This window comes from Polypterus senegalus, chromosome 2, assembly GCF_016835505.1.
Source record: "Polypterus senegalus isolate Bchr_013 chromosome 2, ASM1683550v1, whole genome shotgun sequence".
NCBI classification, from domain to species: Eukaryota; Metazoa; Chordata; class Cladistia; order Polypteriformes; family Polypteridae; genus Polypterus; species Polypterus senegalus.
The window spans coordinates 187,136,662-187,156,911 of record NC_053155.1 but is presented as its reverse complement, the minus strand read 5'-3'; the positions used below and the strand labels follow the sequence as shown (position 1 = coordinate 187,156,911).

General features: G+C 37.2%; 1 protein-coding gene across 3 annotated transcripts in view; it reads left to right on the top strand.

Annotated features, from left to right (window-relative positions):
• The window catches only part of nhsb (Nance-Horan syndrome b (congenital cataracts and dental anomalies)), a 381,035-nt gene that overhangs the window by 336,687 nt on the left and 24,098 nt on the right, over positions 1-20,250 (top strand). For 2 of the 3 annotated variants that reach the window (XM_039745043.1, XM_039745042.1), the window contains 3 exons: positions 3,891-4,086; positions 7,530-7,661; positions 12,108-15,239. In XM_039745043.1, the coding sequence (XP_039600977.1) occupies positions 3,891-4,086; positions 7,530-7,661; positions 12,108-15,239 (3,460 nt within the window). Of the gene's footprint in view, positions 1-1,365; positions 1,443-3,890; positions 4,087-7,529; positions 7,662-12,107; positions 15,240-20,250 lie in introns of those variants that run through there. The other variant, XM_039745044.1, reaches the window with a different exon arrangement.

Here is a 20,250-nt window from a genome sequence, read left to right as displayed (position 1 = left end):
GTATTGGTTATCATTTTTCGTTTTCAGTAATATTTTCTATTTTAAATATCTGTACTGACTCAGCTCTCCCCTCTTTTGCTTAGTTCTGGAGAAAGTGAGTACTGGCTGTCATTAAAACAACAAGATTTTCCATTATTTCCAATTAAAGTATTCATCACTTAGTATTTACCTATTTTTATTCCCATCCTTAATAATTATAGTCACTTTTAAACTAGTGTCCAAGGATGCTCTGGGTTTTCAAACCTTTGAAAGAATTCTTACTTTACTTCTGACTGATTTATTGTTCCCTAAATGTTATGCCAGTGTTTTTATGTTTATTTTCAGAAACCAATGTTAAAGAATAACATTAGTTACTTTTTCCCAACAATTCTAAAATGTGATAAAGTTTACACTTATTTTTCATTTTTTCTAAACCCTTTTATTTAATTGAGTTTTGTTAATCAGAACATATTTTGCTTTATCACAACACAATAATAGCTTGATACTTTATTGCTCCCCCTTCCTCACTAGGTATTATCTTCCTCCCTGTTTTTTTTTTACTATATTCCCTATGGCATGTGGCTCACAGCAAGTTGACAATAAATCACTAATTTATGGCAGTCAATTAAAAAGTTAAAAACGGTTAAAAAGTTGTGTACAGGACAATGGAATTTAAACCTGTGAGAGTCTCTTTGTGTGTGAAGCACATCACTCCTTGTCTGTTGGCTTCTCAGTTACAGGGCTGCTATATATGGCTAATTCCTCTATTAATTGCTAACTGTGGTGTGTGTGTTACCCTTTTGCTTTTTTGCATGGATATGCTCTGACAGTTTTTCTAACAGGTCTCACTGTTTATTCCCTGACTTTGAGGACAATGTTATATTTGTTTCACACACATGGAACGCTGTGAAACACCATGAATGGCATTTTTGTGCTTGTTGTGAATCTCATTTTTTCCAAACGAAAATTGCTTTTGGCTCGGATCCAGTGACGAAAGCCAGATTCCATCTCCTGTCCCACTAACCATCTTCCTTTCTCTCTCTCTCTCTCCGTCTCTCTCACTCTTTTTTCCTCTTCCTCTCTTCCCCTCTCTCGCCCCCTCTCTTCCTCACTCAGTCTCTCTCTCTCTCTCTCTCTCTCTCTCTTCTTTATCCCTTTCGTTCAGTGGGCCATTATTATTCTCAAGGCAAATCAGCTAAAAATGCACTCCCTCCTTTTTCTTTTTTTTGCATCAATAAAACTTTTTTCCTATGTAGAAAGTTTCCTAGGAAACAGGCTCCTTTTGTCGCTAGTGTTTTGTTAAGGCTGTTTTCGTCTGCTGGGAACCTGAGCACAAAAGAACAGGGTCAGAGCTGAATCACAGATCAGCTCTAGAGAAGGTACAGAAAAAAAAATTGGCTTGCGGGTTCTGACTTAGGTTTTTGTGCATGACTGTTGCTTTTTGTTATAAAAAATCAAGAAAGGTAAGTAATATTTTTTAACAGAAATCAAATCGATTTTAGCTTGCATGTGACTGTTAGCTTGAATCCAAATAAAAGAACTTTTGCTTTGGTCTATTTATAAACACAGCTGGCCAATTGATTCCAGATGCACACATGAGGGCTATTGCAAATATGCATAGTTTAAGGGAAGAGGGCCTACATGAGGGCATTTACTAGGGCTTTTTCTTTGCAAAATTACTTTGTCATCTTATATAACAAAAATAAGTAACCTTACAAAAATGAATAATTGCTTTCCTGAGCTGAATGCAGGCTGGACATTTATACATCCATTAGTATAAAACTTTAAAAGTAAGGAGAGTGGCACATGCTACTTAAGTAAATGCTCAAAATACTGAAGTTGTTAGTATTAATTAGTCTTCCAATGCTACATTAAACAGACTTTTTTCTTTGCAAATGAAAGTCTTTCTTTTTTGCTTATGCATTACTTTAAATCTAACTGTTTGTTTTTGGTATTGCTGTATCTGTTTTTACTAATTTTACACTTTAGAATAGATTAATCATTTTCTAATGCCTTTGTGGTACCTCAGAATGTAAAATATTGAGTACTGCACTTTATTCTCAATATCCAGGTCCAGCACCTCTATTTTTAGGAAGGGCTTTTCTGACATATTTGTGGTGTGTAAACCTTCTGTTTAAATATATTATAATTGAATGTGATTGTTTTAATGAGATTTGATTACAATACAGTATAAGTTTAAACGGCAAGCAATGTCTAACTTTGTATGAACTGCTCTTTTATTTTTCCTCACATATTTTTAAATTTCATCCACTAAACTCTTTCAGAATAACTTTTACTATTTAATCTCTTTTAAAACTTTTAGGGCGTGTAATCTAGGCTAAACTCAAATTAATGAGGCTCTAATTTTATCTTAAAATTGATGTTAATTGTACTGTACTCACTAACCCCACCAGGAAAAAAACAGGTAAGAAAATATTTATTGGAAATGGGGCTACGATCTAATTTAATATTTTTGTAAATTGTATAGATCTTAGCTATCTCACTGAGTGGTTTCATTTGAATGTATAATTGAACATAGATCTCATATTCTGTCGAAACGTTTTCACACTGCACCACTGCTTTGTATATGAGAAGCCAATTTATATTAAAAACTGTTTGGTATTTATATATAACTTTTAAAGTATTGTGTCTTTGTTGCATTTGTATTGTCCTTCTATTGTTGTATATTATGTTTTACACAGTGTTGATTTAGATAAGTAATAAACATGTGTTTATAAATACTAACTACAAGTTGCAGTAAGTGCTGTCCTTCTGTGTTTTCAGTCTGTCAAGTCACCCACTTGTCATGGGGGCTGCTGGAGCCTATCCCAGCTAGTTTAGATTGCAAGGCAGGAACTAAATCTGGACAGTGTGCCAGTCCATCACAGGGGGAACACACACACACACACACACACCCACACACACATCAAACCCACACATCCACTGTGGGAGGAAACTGGAGGACCTGGAGGAAACTCAAGCAGACATGGGGAGAACACTCAAACTCCACGTAGGGAGCTCTTCTTACTGCAAAGCAGCAGCACTGTCCTTGTGCCAGCATGTCACAGCTTTCAGCCTGTGAATAGCCTAAATTAAAGTAAGACTTATTTGAAATACTAGAACATCATTTTCAACTGTTTAGTAAAGCACTATGAGAGTCAATAGATAAAAATGAAAGTTAATTTGGAGGAACATCCTTAGGGATGTTTCTGAATATACAGTGTATTATCATATGCAAATATATTACCTGTTTCATCCTAAAAACATACATTTTAGGTTAATTACTATTTCAAAATTCAGTGCAGAGCGAGTCTGGAACTGGTGTATGTTACAGTGGATAAATGCACCCTATGATGGACAGTGTTCCCTCTAAAGTCAGTTTTTGTCTTGCACACAGTGCTGCTACCTGCCATGAAATGTATGCTCCATGCACTACCCCATTTATAGTAATTTAAAAGCTGCAAAGATCCAGAGAATGTCAAACAAGCATTGAGCCCAATTCTAGAAGAAGTATTCTTTCATCACAAGGTGTATTCACTCCAGGCTGAATTAGAGTCGTAAATCAAACTAACACACATGTTTAGAATGTGTGGAGAATCTATAAATTTGACTGAGGTGGTTAACAAGCTTAAATGTTAGCCCCAGTTACTGTACCATCTCTCTGTGTGTATATGCTTGTATATATGTTTATTTATACTATAGTTTAACATTCTTAGATGTATATACAGCATATATTTATGTACTGAATATATACTGTATATTTGTGTTTGTCTGCTGTGTATGTAAAAATATACAGTACTATAAAATGTGACAGAAATATCAATTGCTAGAAAAAAAGCCAGGATATATATGGATTGTTTTTGTCTTTTTTCAAATTCAATGTAGATAACCAGACTCTCTGTTCATTGCAGGTTGTTCCCCCCTCAGATGCAGACACTGATGTTATCACTTTAGGACACAGGCCAAAATGTCCAGTCCCTAATATTCCTTCGACACTGGATAAGCAGACCAACTGGTCCAAAGCACTACCTCTACCAACCCCAGAGGAGAAAATGAAAATAGAATCACAAGTGATATCATCGTGCATTATTCCCATTAATGTCACTGGTAACTCATTTATTTTAAAATGTTTCAATTCTACAAAAAAAAATCTTATATAATTACAGTGATGGCAGTATGCACTATAAAAAAATCTAGTCTTAATATTTATTTGTTATTATTTGGCTGTTCTTGAATTATTAGTCTTTTGAACAACAGATAGATTTTACAGTTGTTGTGCTTTTATATAATTCAATCTGCAAACACTTTAATTTATAATTTCAACAATACTACAATATACTGTATTGGTTCATGTTAATTGCTTGTGAAGTATGATGCTTAGATAACCACAGAGAAAAAAAATCTTAATTCCAGCCATTACTGGCATGTTGTATATGATTTTTTTTACTGACTTTGTCTGAATTGAAATTTTGCATGCTACATTCTATCAAGAAAATTGAGTAATTAAGAAGTATAGTATTTGAAACTTTTTGCTGAATTTTAGCTAAGCGATATATGTTTATTTTTCTTTTTAAATAAAAATGTTTGCTTTTATAAAAATATAGGTGATAGCATCTGATTAGTTTTTTATCAAAGTTTTATCAATATGAAAATGTGCATGAAATTGTGTGTATATTAATGCAACATTGTACCAAAGGCTGATTATTTTTCCAGTGCAAAGTGTGGCATTAATAAAAATAATAAGTGCATAAGGAATACGTGCATAAGTATCTGAATAGCCCTGACACATGCATAAATGTATGCCATGAATTAAAAAAACTGAATAATACACAAACCAAACACATGGTTCTGAAAAAAGAGGCTTGATCAGGCCATTACTTTGGATGGGACATTAACAGTACCGGAATTCTCAGTGTTTACACTAAAAAACTATATTCAAAAACATACACTATTTTGGGGTTTAATATTATATTTCATGTTGCATGACAACACCTTAACTGCAAAGATTATATGGATGGTGTCATCATACAGAGCACACTAAGAATGTGTAAATTGTGTGAATTGCACAACATTATGGGTGCTTTCTTCCATCTGGTACTTGTAGATAATGTCAGGTGCCACCTTGGAACATATTTCTTGGCCTTAAGTGCAAGCACACTGCATAGACTTGTTGGAGTGACAGCAGCTACAGAGAGTGCGTAGATAGTTGGGAAGACAACTGAGCAGGCTGGAAAACAATAAAGTGCCTATGGGCTTACCTGCAATATTTAATCTTTTATTCCATTATGTATCCCAATATAACTGAGCACTTATCGGATCCCCTTAAATGCAGCGCATCTTGCCAAAATATCTTTTCCTTGTGTCTATAACAATAACAACATAATTTATTTATATAGCACATGTTCATACAAATGATGTAGCTCAAAGTGCTTTACAAGATGAAGAAAGAAAAATGAAAAATATAAAAATAAGATTAGGCAATACTAAGTAACAAAGAATAAAGTAAGGTCCAATGGCCAGGAGGACAGAAAAAACAAAAATAAAACTCCAGAGGGCTGGAGAAAAAAAAAAAAACAAAATCTGCAGGGGTTTCAAGGCCACGAGACCACCCATCTCCCACTGGGCATTCTACCTAACATAAATGATTTAAATCAGTCCTCATGGTTTTCAGGTTTCACATGGAAGAAATTAGATGATGATGGTAATGTGGATATCTGGCCTTCAATCCATCAATGGGTTTTTGGCAGTTTTTTAAAATGCTCCACTGTATTAGCCTGGCAAATTTCTATCAGTAAGCTATTCTAGATTTTAGGTGCATAACAGCAGAAGGCTGCTTCACCACTTCTTTTAAGATTAGCTCTTGGAATTATAAGCAGACATGCTTTTTAAGATCTATGCTTATTGGCTAATTAAAAAGATTACAATATGCAAGCTTTCAAGGCAACATCTTGCCTGGAGAAGGGGCCTGAGTTGCCTCAAAAGCTTGCATATTGTAATATTTTTAGTTAGCCAATAAAAGGTGTCATTTTGCTTGGCTTTTCTCTACATTCATAATGGCTACCACGGTACAACACCCTAGTACTAAAGATCTATGTTTACAATTTGGAGTGTTAGGTGAGAGGCATTCCGAAATACAGGATGCCACAAGATTATTTAAGGCTTTAAGTTTAAAAGATCTGCTTATTTTGTTGCTAAGGCACATCTTAGTTGATACAGATATGTTCCCTGCAGTAATATACAAACATAGTTTTAAAAAAAGAAATGTTTTGAATATCCCAATATTATTAGTTGGTGGGCGGCATGGTGGCACAGTGGGTAGCACTGCTGCCTCCCAGTTAGGAGACCTGAGTTCATTTCCCAGGTCCTCCCTGCATGGAGTTTGCATGTTCCCCCCGTGTCTGCATGGGTTTCCTCCGGGTACTCTGGTTTCCTCCCACAGTCCAAAGACATGCAGGTTAGGTTCATTGGCGATTCTAAATTGTCCCTAGTGCATGCTTGGTGTGTGGGTGTGTGCGCGCCCTGCCCAGGGTTTGTTCCTGCCTTGCGCCCTGTATTGGCTGGGATTGGCTCCAGTAGACCCCTGTGACCCTGTAGTTAGGATATAGATATAGATGGATGGATGGATATTAATAGGCTGACAAGCTATGCTAACTCATGACTGGTGTTATGCCACTTTTCAACCCTTTTGAGTGTGCCTTTTGATCAAAGCCACACCAGTGGCCAAGTGTGCTTTCTTGACATTATTTTAAGGGCATAACTAAATCTAGTCTTATTCTCATGTATCCATAGCACTAAAAGTGGTATCCCTATTAAATTTTCCCATGAAATGAATGAAAAATCCAACATTTAATCTCAAACAAAGTCCTTTATTTTTATATTTAATTTTCTACCTGTGAAAGCAACACAGCTCAAGAAAACCAAGCTGCTTGGTTGCTCATACAACTGCTCTGAAAGCTGCTGTGAGGGTGTTATGTAAGTAAACACACAGACTCAGTCAGTTTAAACAAAATTGCTTATTGAAAGTGAAATAATTGAGATGGAGCTGAAACATCTAGTCTGTAATCACATGACAGTCATGAAGTATAAGCAACATAAAAATAGTTGAGATGGACGGGGGTGGGGATGTTGGATCTGCAGCTAACTGGCTTGTAAGTGTTACTGCTAAAAACCTAATGTTTGAATTGTTCTGGCTTTCTTATCTGTAAATAATAGGCTGACTGATAGCTTTTATACAACTTTGCAGCTCTTCAAAACTAAACACATGTTAGAAAAACAACTGTTTTGTTACATCATTTCACATTTTAATTACTGCGTAAGGGACAACCGTAAATAAAAACAAAGATGTGCAGGAAAAGTCCATAACAATACAATCATGCAGTAAAACAAGCAAAATATTCACTGGCAGGGCATTAGTCTTGGTTGGTACTGCAGATGTTCAAGAGAGACCAAAGACATACCATACAATGCGACTAATAGGAAGTGTGTCCTAGGCATATCAGCTGGTATGCTAGTCACGTGCATGTCTCTTGATGTGGCTTGTTTCTTTGCAGGGGTTGGTTTTGACAGAGAAGCCAGTGCCCGTTGTTCTCTTGTTCATTCTCAGTCTGTGCTGCAGAGGAGACGGAAGCTAAGGAGAAGAAAAACCATTTCAGGCATTCCTCGCCGCGTGCAGCAAGAAATAGGTACAAGGCCTTTTTATTATTTTTTATAATTTTAGCATATATAATTTTTAGTATGCTACTAAGTTTATAGCTCCAATTAAACTTCAGTAGTCTTTCTCTAAACACTAAAACATGTACTTGTTGTCCTTTACTTTTAATCAGGATCTATTAGCTTTTTTTGGTGCCTGCTCATTGCAAACTACAACCAAAAGATAATTTAAAGCACATATTTCAGTCTTATTTTTGTAAAATTAAATAAATTAACTCTTAAAAAGACTTAATTATTTATATACAAGTAGTTATTGTATACTGTGAATAATGCTGAAGTGGATGAATTTTGGTTTCTATTTCTTTTGTGAATTATTTAAGTTCAACTTTGTTAAATGCACAGGGTGAAAAACAGCTTGTACATTACATAACACTGTTACGTTCCGCTACATTATTAATACTGGCATAAAGTGCAACCATTTACTATGCACCCTTACAAAATCTCTGTACTATGACGTTACTAGTTGCAATCAGTTTTTCAGTCTTTCAGTTTAGTTCTTGCCATTAATTACTCTTGTTATTGTCCTGCTTACTTGTATCAATCCTAAAACGTAATTGTATTTAACACTGACTTAAGATTACATATATGTGTGCTTGTGTGATAGGCATAATGGTTGATACTACCTCTCACTTTCTGGGACCTGTGTTTAATTCCCAGTCTGGGTGGTGACAATGCTAAGTTTGCATGTTCTCCCTGTGTTTACATAGGTTTTTCCTTTACTTCTTCAAAACTTTTTCTGATTACATTTTTACTGATTGTATTGCAAAATTTTTTAAATAATTTCAAAGAAACAATAAATAAAAACCATAGAAAACAGCCACAAGAGAAGACAATCACTCAACCATCAGGCCAAAAATAAAAGGTTAAACAGTCAGGCCTTCTACATCACTGTTCACCAGCCATCCAGGTTTCTACCAGCTGAAAGGCAGACACCTACTTCTTAAAACTCATGCTGAATGGCATGTTAATCCAAGACACAGAAAGCTTAAGAAGTAATAGGTAATAACAAGACAATTTCCAAGAATTACTAAAAAGACAGCTATGAACCCTCCTGCAAAAGACCAGTCCTACACTTTTGCCAATGTTACCCAAATTAAAAATCGATATTTCTAGTGTTTATCCCATGAGTGCTATGTTAATTGGCATTTAAATGGGCATGGTGTGAACCCTATGACTGTCCAGTGCCATGTCTAGGGTTGGTTCCTGTCTTATGCTTAGTGCTGCTGATCCAGCTCACTGATTGTAATTAGAAGGTAATTAAAAAGGATTGGTCAGATTAAATTTGGTAAGGAATTTAAGGAAGCAATAATGCAATTCATAGCAATTATAATGCAAAATGCAATTTAAGATCCTACAACTGAAATACATGCTTTGTCAATCTTTACTTTAGAATAAATTTACAAACAACTTTCACCCATTTACATACAACTTTCACCCATTTACATATAAGAAAGCTACTTTAACCTTAATAATTACAGAAAAAATGTGTATATAATTCTGTATGTTAATTTTTACATGAGAATATCTTGCAAATATGCAACTGAATTTTCAGAAAAGAAGTCAGAAAAACTACCCAATATTACTTACAAATTCATTTTGAAATGTATGATGTCTACCTTCTGCGCAAGGGTTCCTTTGAAAAATGTAATTTCAGCTTCACAGTTAGAACTCTTTAAAAATGAAAGGAGAAACTAAAAAAATACTAGAGAAAGTAAATGCACTGAATCTTACAATTCAACTTATGCATACAGTATACCCACGTGGAACACTTATGTTCCTGTTTATACAACATCTTCAATAAATTCAGCTTTTCTTTTACAACTTTTCATTCATTTTTTTTAACCTGCTTATTCCAGTACAGCGTCATGTGGAGCTGATGCATATTCTGGCAGCAGTTAACCCTGCACAGGATGCCAGTCCATCTCATGGCAAACAATTTCACTGAACTAGCCTGCTCAACTTTAAGATTCAAAAGGAACCCATACATACCCAGGGACTCCAAGAAAACACTGTCTGCACCAGAATTCAAATCTGCATAGTATTAACCCATCGTCCGTTTGAATAATCTTAAAATACTCACTAGAACAATCAATTTTTTTATATAATGCCTTTCATAGAGCACAATGAATATCAGTTTTCCAGTTAATGTAATAAACAGACATTAAAAAGATGCATTGTACACTTATCAACTTTTTATTTCAAATAGACAGTTATTGATTAGAAAATGAAAAAGAGTACTTATATCAGTTTTTTTTTTAATATTAGTTCTCAAGAGAGTCTAAAGATATAGTATTTAGGTGAACATGTTTATAGGTTTTGTGAATTTAAATTCAAAAAAAGCAATTAAGGTAAACTAGTATTAATTGTTCATGTAAGACAGTGGGGATACTTTGTTAAATACTTTGCAGACAGGAAAGTCTAAGTATCTATACAGTATACCTCTACAATTGACTGGTGACCCATGCAGGATGGGTTGATGATTTGCCCATAGATTCGAGGTTGGACTCAGACTTGCTCTAAATACAGATTGGACTGAGCATCAAAACTGAATAATATTCCTCAAAGTGATGATTGGAAGGCATCTTCCTTAAGTTACAGATTCAATGTTTTTAGTACAACTGTCTTGAAAAAAAAAGATGCTTCCCTATAAGTGAATTTTGGTAAAAATAATACAATGGAGTCACATTCAGCATCTTTTGCATTCTACAATGACATTAGTCATTACATTCTCAAAAAATGAGCAATTTGTGGACAATCTTAAAACACAATCACATGTAATTTGTAGGTGATAAAGTGATTTGAAAGTGTTTGTACTGTTTAAATAAAACAGATTGTACTGTTTTTAAAATACAATACATTTAAATAGTTTGCTTAAATGAATTAAATGACAGAAAAAGTTCTTATAACCCACCAAAGTTATTAATTATTCAACTGAGGTAAACAGCTAGCTCATAGATGCTATCTATGGAGTGAGAAAGGGGCAACTGACCCTCCAATCTAGAGGTAAGTCAAAATGGTAAAAATGAGCTGAAAAATCCAAACCAGGCCATATATTGCTGAAGGCTACTAAAACTACATTCAGACCGCAATTAGACTTGTATCTGATTTTTTTGTTTGATCAAGTTAATTTTGCAGGCAATTCAAATCTGATATACCTGTGTACCAATAAAAAGTAACAGACAGCCGTGAATACAAACTACATGTTACCTTCAAATTATTTGCAGTGTATGAGTAAACTGAGAATTCATCAGCTCACAAGTGCAAAGTGCTCAAAGATGCTTTGAGCAGAATCATCACAGTTGGATCTGTATGTAAACCTGTGATACAAGAGAAGAGCTGGAGTTGGTCAGAAAAACACATCCTTATGGCACAACATTTAGAAAACACTTAGCAATTGTACTGTATTGGGAGGCTTCCTTTTTCTTTTTTTTGCATTTCACCTGTGTCTAAAAAGATAGAATCTGTGTCACATGAGTGAAAAAAATGATAGCTGAGGAGCAGTAAAAACAATATGATAACCCACCATCTTAACAGGGTGCTTACAGTGATGCAAACAGCACAATTAAAAGCATACCATGACAGCCCTTATAAACCATGTAAATTACATTTTTGTTCCTAAAATAAACAAACAAAATATAATCAGAAAATTCAATGAAATCAAAGCATAGTGATTATTTTCAACATTTATCCATGACTTTTTTTTACACTGCCCTCTCTAACATATGCAAGTAACATAAACTCACAATCCAATCAATGCATGACGTCATAGTTTTCCCAGTGAGAGACCAGCTATAGAGAGCTATAGATAGTGTAATCAGTCAAGTCATAAATGGTTGTGAACAACAGAGAATGATATATCTGGAGTTTTAACGCAAGGTCTAATATAAGTCCATAATTGAAGATTCTTATGCATTGAAATAACTCAGCCTTTATCAATGCATTCAAAGCCTAGGATTGCTGTTCTGTTGATCATTCAATTTTATTTTGCCATGTCTATATCTCTCATTCTATGCCAGTTTGATGATTATTAGTATTATTGTATTGTTGGATTATTATATATGTTATAGCCTATAGTTTTTTGCCCCCAATGCTTATGATAAATCACCACTCATGGGCCTACCAGCACACACACACTGACACTAAACTGTAATGAGCAGGAGGTTGGAATGCTCACATCTCTATAAATATGAAGCAATAAAACGTCCATCCATCCAACGTCTGGTGCCTTTGCCTGGGCATAATGTCATCAGGCCTCCACAAGAAGGTGGGAATGTTCAGTCAACAAAGGCAAGTGATTGGTGTGAGACAGTAAACCATGTGGCATATGTCTGTGTGTCTGGGCATCAGGAGATTGAGAAAACAAAAAAAAAGAAATTAAATAAATTAAAATAACTAGCTTTTTCTGTTTTCTCTCCTAGATTCTGATGAGTCTCCAGTAGCAAGAGAGCGAAACGTCATTGTGCACATAAATCCTGATTTCTCCCTTTGTCGTGAAGAACTCAACTCCCTTAATGGACGCTCAAATACAAAGGACTCAGGGTGCCAGACAGATGACATACTGATTTCTGCTCCCTCCAGAAGACGGATACGAGCACAGCGAGGTCAAGGCATACCAGCCTCTCTCTCACACTCCACTGGAAATATCACAACACTGGCCGACAACTCTGACATAATGTTCCAAACTTCAGCGGGTAGCCGACTACGTTCAAGGAGTCTTCCCCGAGAAGGGGGTAGAGTTGTTGATGAAGATCATGACAGTGATGAGGAGCTCTCACCATATGAAACTGAAGAGTTCCTGCCAGGACCTGAGAGAGTCAGAAAAGATGAGGAAGAAAGTACTGATGACCAAACTGTGCCAGAACATCAACTCATCAGCCTAAAGTGTAAGCAGCATGTTAGCAGTCCAGACCACAACTGGAATGAAAGAGGGAGATCAAGACTTCCACGGAAAGCTGATATGGGCAGCTGTGAAATTTCTTCCAGCTCAGATACTTTTAGCAGCCCCATCCATTCCATTTCTACAACTGGAGTGCTTGGGAGTCAGATAGACCACAAAGAAGACCACCAGTCCTCAAGTGGTAACTGGAGTGGAAGCAGTTCAACATGCCCCTCACAGACTTCAGAAACCATCCCCCCAGCTGCTTCCCCTCCCTTGACAGGATCCTCACACTGTGATTCGGAGTTGTCCCTAAACACTGCTCCCCATGCTAGCGATGATCCCACTGGCTTTATAATTGACCCCTACCCAAATGAAAAAATCAGAGGACACAGAGCAAGTTCCTTTACCTCCACAGGAACAGACCTGCTGGACGACCCTTGTATGAGTAACGCAAGTGATGGAGAATGGAATTATCTGCATCATCAGCATGACAAGTCCTGTCGTCAGGATTTTAGTCCAGAGCACACACGAGAAGATGACGGGGGCTTGGAATGTCCAAGTTTTACCAGCATGGCCACCTATGAAAGCTTTATGGACAAGCCATCATCTGAGAAAGCAGATACAAGCTCTCATTACTCTGTGGACACAGAAGGTTATTATACCTCCATGCACTTTGACTGTGGTCTTACACCTAGCAAAAGCTACATTTACAACTATGCAGCAATGGGCCCCGACTGCGGCCAAAGCGTAAATGTTGCACCTAGCATAAGTGGATACCATCAGCAAGATTACTCGGGTCACAGAGCACCAGGAAAGCCAAATCTTTCCTTTAAAAAACCAAAGGTGAAGCCAACCCCACCAAAACGTAGTTCATCGTTAAAGAAAACTTGTAGTGGTGCAAATGTTCCTGATAAGAAAGAACCAAAGATAACTAGTGGGCAGCACCTGCCTTTGTCTTCCAGGGAAATGAAACTACAGCTTGACCTGGCTGGCTCCCCAGGCCAGCTAGAGAACCATATTTTAGGTGATGCACCAGTAGAGCCCTGGGAAATAGCAAATGCTGACGAGCTGACAGACTGTACCCCATTCGGCTCTACGGACAACCACTCTTTTAAAGAAGAAGGTGCTGTACAGTCTGACTATGCAGACCTCTGGCTGCTTAATGACTTGAAATCCAATGATCCTTACAGATCATTGTCCAATTCCAGCACAGCTACGGGTACAACAGTCATTGAGTGCATCAAGTCCCCAGAGAGCTCCGAATCGCAAACATCCCAGTCAGGATCAAGGGCCACCTCTCCATCTCTTCCTTCAGTGGAAAGTGAGTTCAAGCTTGCATCTCCAGAAAAGCTAGCTGGTCTGGCATCACCCTCTAGTGGGTACTCCAGCCAGTCAGAAACACCAACTTCTTCCTTTCCCTCGGCTTTCTTTCCTGGACCCTTATCTCCCACCAGTGGTAAGAGAAAGCCAAAAGTTCCTGAGAGGAAGTCTTCGCTCTCTTCCCTACAGCATCAGCCACCTTCCTCCAGGGATGGAAGCGCCTCATCCAGGAAAGATCTTGAGCTACCAATTATACCTCCAACCCATCTTGACCTAAGTGCTCTTCACAATGTTATCAACAAGCCTTCAGCTCACAGAAACCAGATTCACATTCTCCATCAAAATAAGCAAAAGGCTGCAGCAGCAGCTGCTGCTGCTGCAGCAGCGGCCATCTCCTCAGCCGCTTCTGACACTTCAGCCTCTGGTCCTTCAGCTAACCTTGCCATTACTCCCACTGTTCTCCGATCTGTACAGCTGCGATCTGTCTCCAAGCCCAGTGAAAGCATACGAGACAAACTCAAAGCCGAATCTGCTACCAGGCAGAGATGCCCCACTGTGACAATCGTCACCCCCCCATCCAGTAACACAAAATCACCGGAATCTAAAAAACCAGCTGCGGCCCACAGATCTTTTGATCCCTGTTCTCAGGAGTCCCTTCTAACGCTGTTAACTCCAGGTGATGGACCCTCTGCAAGGGATGTAGCATTTCAGGACAGCTCTGCTTATAAGCAAGATACAGTTGCTTCCAAACCTTTAGGAGCTGTTGCAAATGAAACCCTTACAGACCTGTCATGCATGACAGACAATCTCTTACTGAAATTGCCATTTCAGACTGAGGTGGATAATCCAGGAATCAGCCTTCAGAAATCCCCAGATGACACTGCAGAACTGTCTGGGGCTGGAGCATACATTGAAGAAGAAGTACAGGAAGATGAAGAAGAAGAAGAGGAAGAAGAAGATGATGAAGAAGAAGAAGAAGAAGAAGAGGAAGAGGAAGAAGAAAGGAATGCTTTAAAGATTATATTTCCTAGTGACAACCTAGCGACTGTGCACAATCAGCCATCAAGACCGGAGCCAGCCACTGAAATCCCACTAGTGTGTCTGACAAACGAAGGCTCACCCCCTATTCCCAATGATATAGCAAAGAAGCTTGACTTTGGTCCTAGCAACAGTTTTGATAAAGTGCCTGTAATTATTACTTATCAATCAGAAACATCAGACGCTTACACAATCAGTGATATAAGTAAAGAACAGGAATATGAAGTGACATCAGGTGTTCCTACCAGAAGTGCCTCAGAGGACAGCAGGGAAGAGGGAACAACTCCAGACTATGATGATTCCTTCAGCAAAGGTAATTATGCCTGAAGCATATTCTGAATAATATTTTATAGCTTCTACATTTCAACTTTTTAGCATGCACACATTTTCACTTAATATGCATATACTATAAGCTTAAATATTCTTTCATTTTTAATGCTGTCCTATGCTTGTTCCTTTATTGTTTTTTGCAGCCTTCTTATCACTTATTTTAGAAATTCAAAGAAGAAATTAAAGTATTTTTCAGTTATTTGTTATTGCACACAAATGTTCTGTTGATTTTGTGTGTTTTAGAACTGTCTTGCAGCTATGTAGATTAAAGGCAAGCTTTACTGCAATCTGTTAGGGGTTACATTTGGATCTTATTGACACTTCTCCACTGTCTGCTGTGAACTGAAAATCAACCTTGTTCTGAATGACCCAAAACACAGGAAATAAGATAACTATACAGTCTGTCTTAAAGTCACACTGCTTGATGTCAGTGGAGCAATGGTATTTATGCCAGTGTCACACGTAGTGGTTTGTCTAGGTAAATCCAAAGCATTGAAGATCTACCAATGCTTTGTTGTAAGTGCTATTAATTTTGAGTTCTTTGATTAGCGACTTCTGCCTAGTTTCTTTGACTACAAAACTAGATTTTTGATTTGGCCTTGCCACAATTTTGTAGTCTTTTCAGTGCTAATCAGAATTTCAGTCTGAAGTATTATCACCTAAACATGTCACGGAAAAAATACCAGCTCTCCATTACTGGTATATCAAATACCACCAGTAGAGCAACTATGTTGTTCACAGATCCTTCAAAAATGAACCCAGCAAATTTCTTTGCTCTTCTTGTACCAAGTGCAAGATTGTTATTTTCAATATGGCAAGTTGGTATGGAATACATCCTTTATTTACTTAACATACATTGAATATAGTTTCATCCTGCAATCCATTTTATAATCTTTCTTTTGTGTAATACCGTGCACTATCAATAAAAATAAACTGGGTAAACAAGACTAAACTACCAGAGTTGTGTTCAGTAAGCTTTTCTCGAACAAAACAAAATGAAAATTTTGAAGCATGAAGCACCAGATCACAACAGTATAAGTACAAATACAGAAATACTTTACAGATTGCAAAAAAACATGAAAAATGTAAATATTTTCAGCACAGTACAATGTTATATATTTTAATACACACACACATATATATATATATACATATATATATATATATATATATATACAGTGGGTACAGAAAGTATTCAGACCCCCTTCACTCTTTTCACTTTTTGTTATATTGCCGCCATTTGCTAAAATCATTTAAATTAATTTTTTTTCCTCATTAATGTACACACAGCACCCCATATTGACAGACAAAAAAATGAATTTTTGAAATTGTTGCAGATTTATTAAAAAAGAAAAACTGAAATATCACATGGTCCTAAGTATTCAGACCCTTTGCTCAGTATTTAGTAGAAGCACCCTTTTGAGCTAATACAACCAAGAGTCTTCTTGGGAAAGATGCAACAACTTTTTCACACCTGGATTTGGGGATCCTCTGCCATTCCTTCTTGCAGATCCTCTTCAGGCTGGATGGTAAACGTTGGTGGACAGCCATTTTTAGGTCTCTCCAGAGATGCTCAATTGGGTTTAAGTCAGGGCTCTGGCTGGGCCATTCAAGAACAGTCACAGAGTTGTTGTGAAGCCACTCCTTCATTATTTTAGCTGTGTGCTTAGGGTCATTGTCTTGTTGGAAGGTAAACCTTCGGCCCAGTCTGAGGTCCTTAGTACTCTGGAGAAGGTTTTGCCCAGGATATCCCTGTACTTGGCCGCATTCATCTTTCCCTCGATTGCAACCAGTCGTCCTGTCCCTGCAGCTGAAAAACACCCTCACAGCATGATGCTGACACCGCCATGCTTCACTGTGGGGACTGTATTGGACAAGTGATGAGCAGTGCCTGGTTGTCTCCACACACTGAGGAGAGGCAAGACACATGACAGCCCGCATGGAGTTTGCTAAATGACACCTGAAGAACTCTGAGATGGTGAGAAATAAGATTCTCTAATCTGATGAGACCAAGATAGAACTTTTTGGCCTTAATTCTAAGCGGTATTAGGTATATTAGGACAATGTGATATTTCAGTTTTTCTTTTTTAATAAATCTGCAACAATTTCAAAAATTCTTTTTTTTGTCTGTCAATATAGGGTGCTGTGTGTACATTAATGAGGAAAAAAATTTATTTAAACGATTTTAGCAAATGGCTGCAATATAACAAAGAGTGAAAAATTGAAGGGGGTCTGAATACTTTCCGTACCCACTGTATATATACAGTATACCCCCCCACACACACACACACACACATGCGCACACACACATTCCACCACATATTGTAATTTAAAAGAAATCTAACAACAGAATAGTTAGATTTGTAGTTGTAATTCTACAGGATGGAGTGTGAAACCTCCCCAAACTCTCGCCCAATGTTTCTCAATGAATTGTAATAGAGGTCTTGGAGACATTTACTCTGAAGGCGCTTGTGCATGTCAGCTCTGCCTGCTCACCTCCTATCTTATGTCTTCCATATCTTCAATTATTTTTCTTCTACCGTTTATCTTACTTGTTCCTTTATTTAGTTTTTAAAATATCCATCCTTGCATCTTTTATTGAAAATACAAAGAAGGATAACTAGTACTTGGATGGGGGACCACCCAGGTAAAGCTTGGGTTGCTGCTGGAAGAGATGTGCAAGGGGCACTTACCCTAAAATCTAAATCTGGATCCCAATGCCCCAGTGCAGTGACGGGGACACTGTGTTATAAAAATGCTACCATCCTTTGGAAGAGATGCAAAACCGAGGTCCTCACTCTCTGTGATCATAAAAGATCCCTGGGCATTCTTTGTAAAGAGCAGAGTGTATCCCAATGTTCTGGCTAAATTGCCCACCACAGCCTAGTCATTCTGGGCCCCTGATTATTCCCTGTCTCAAACTGACTAACTATCTCTCACCCATTCACCACCCTACAGCTAATGAGTGGTGAGCGCACTGATGCAAAATGTTACATGATCCATACGGTTTCAGCACATTAGTGATCGTTGAAGTGGCTCGTCAGTCACTATGTAAATCGCTTTGAATACTGAAAAAAGCACCATATAAATATAAAGAATTATTATTATTATAATTATTACTAGAAAACAAATTCAAAAGAAGTAAACAAACATGTCAAATGAATACTGTTTTTATTTGTTTGTAATGAAAATTGTTAAAAGTCAGAAATTCTGCTGTGTGATGCAACCTTAAATGTCTTATTAAATTTGTAGTGCCAAACGTGTTCACTTTAGTTTCATGGCTGACTTTTTCCTGGCACAGGTTTCACTTAATATATCTTTTAATTGTAACTGCCATCCACACAGCAGATGTCAGATATCAGTTCTGTGGGCTATTTCAGCACCTTACACTCATCTTCCAGCTGGATTCATACTCGGGTCGCTTTGATTACAAGATAGGGATGTTACCACCAAGCTAAAGGAGGCTTTTAACATTCCTGTTACATGTACAACCAGCTTACACTCCCTTGTATGATGGCCAGTCGTTAAACAATTTTTTAACTTGCGTTGCCTGCATAAAGGAAAGCCAGAAAGAGCAGCATGTACGTGCACAGCTTATATTATATCTTAATCATAAAACTAACAAACGATTGACAATGTTATATGCAAATCTCCCAGTTATGCATAATGAGCAAAACAGTTCTGTTCCAATTGACAGCTGAGAAAGCAGTGCATCACTAAACCGGTTGCCATCAAGCCCAAAAATTGTTGCCAACTGCATCAATGTTAATTAATGTTTAGCCTTGTAGTCTTTAAAATCTATGGCTTTACAAGGACATTAATCTTAAATATATACTGTCCATACATTCTCAAACAATTTTAATCCCATTCTGGGTCATGGGATTCCAGAGACTATCCCAGCAGTACAAGGCTCCAAGTAGGAAAAAGCCAGTACAGGGCGTCAGCCCACTGCAGTGAACACATGTACCACTACACTTTCCCACGTCAAGTCATTAGTTCACCTATCATTCATGTCTTTGGTGATGGGGAAAACCAGAGTAACTGGAATACTCAGGAGGAATGTACAAATTCTACACAGATAAAGCCCAGATTTGAAAACCAGGATGCTAAATTGTGTGCAATTTTTGCACCGGTAGACTACTATACACTATTAGATATACTGTAACAAATATGCAGACAACACAGTTTTCTCAGGCAACAAAGTAAACCTTCCTGTGCACAAAGGACAATTAACATACTTGGACAGAATGATAGTATTAAGATGCAATACCAACCAACAATATGAACAGAGCTTAAAGCAGAGCTCCAGAGAGCAGGTGTCAAATCTTTTTTAAATAGAACTATTTTATTATGCAGATGAGAACTTAACAAAAGAAATGCACACTACACAATAAAGGGATAGATAAAGAAGATCTGATGAAAAAGTCTTATTCTTTAAAGAGCAGAGTTGTGGCATGTGACATACAGAATGGTAATTTTGCCAGATGTAGAGAGATGTTTTGCATAAGGCTCATTCTGAAATGCATTGATCAACCAGTCAAGGGAAAAGAGCAGAATGCCTCTAGACACAGTTATTATGAGTCATTTGGTGTAACGGAAGAAAGAATTAAAGGGGCATTAGTTTATAACATGTATAACCAGCAACATTTATTATATTCCAAATATCACATGATCTCACCTTCAGGAGTTAGGCCTATACTGTCATAAAAATGAAAAACAACTTGTCCAAGGCCTTAGCTCTAGGCCTTGATTTCTACAGCCTTTCTTCAGTCCCACAAAAAAAGAAATGAAAAACAAAAACTAAAAACTATTTAGATGCCCTGTTGAAGCAGAGTTAATACAAAAACTTCACAAGATCACAGTAATGTATTATGCTTATAATGCTCAACATCTTTATGATCTGCTTTTGCTCTTTTTATAAAGTGCAAAATATTTAGCTGAAGTACTCTAACTTTCTATTTTTGACTGCCTTTTTAAACATTAAATATTTCAAA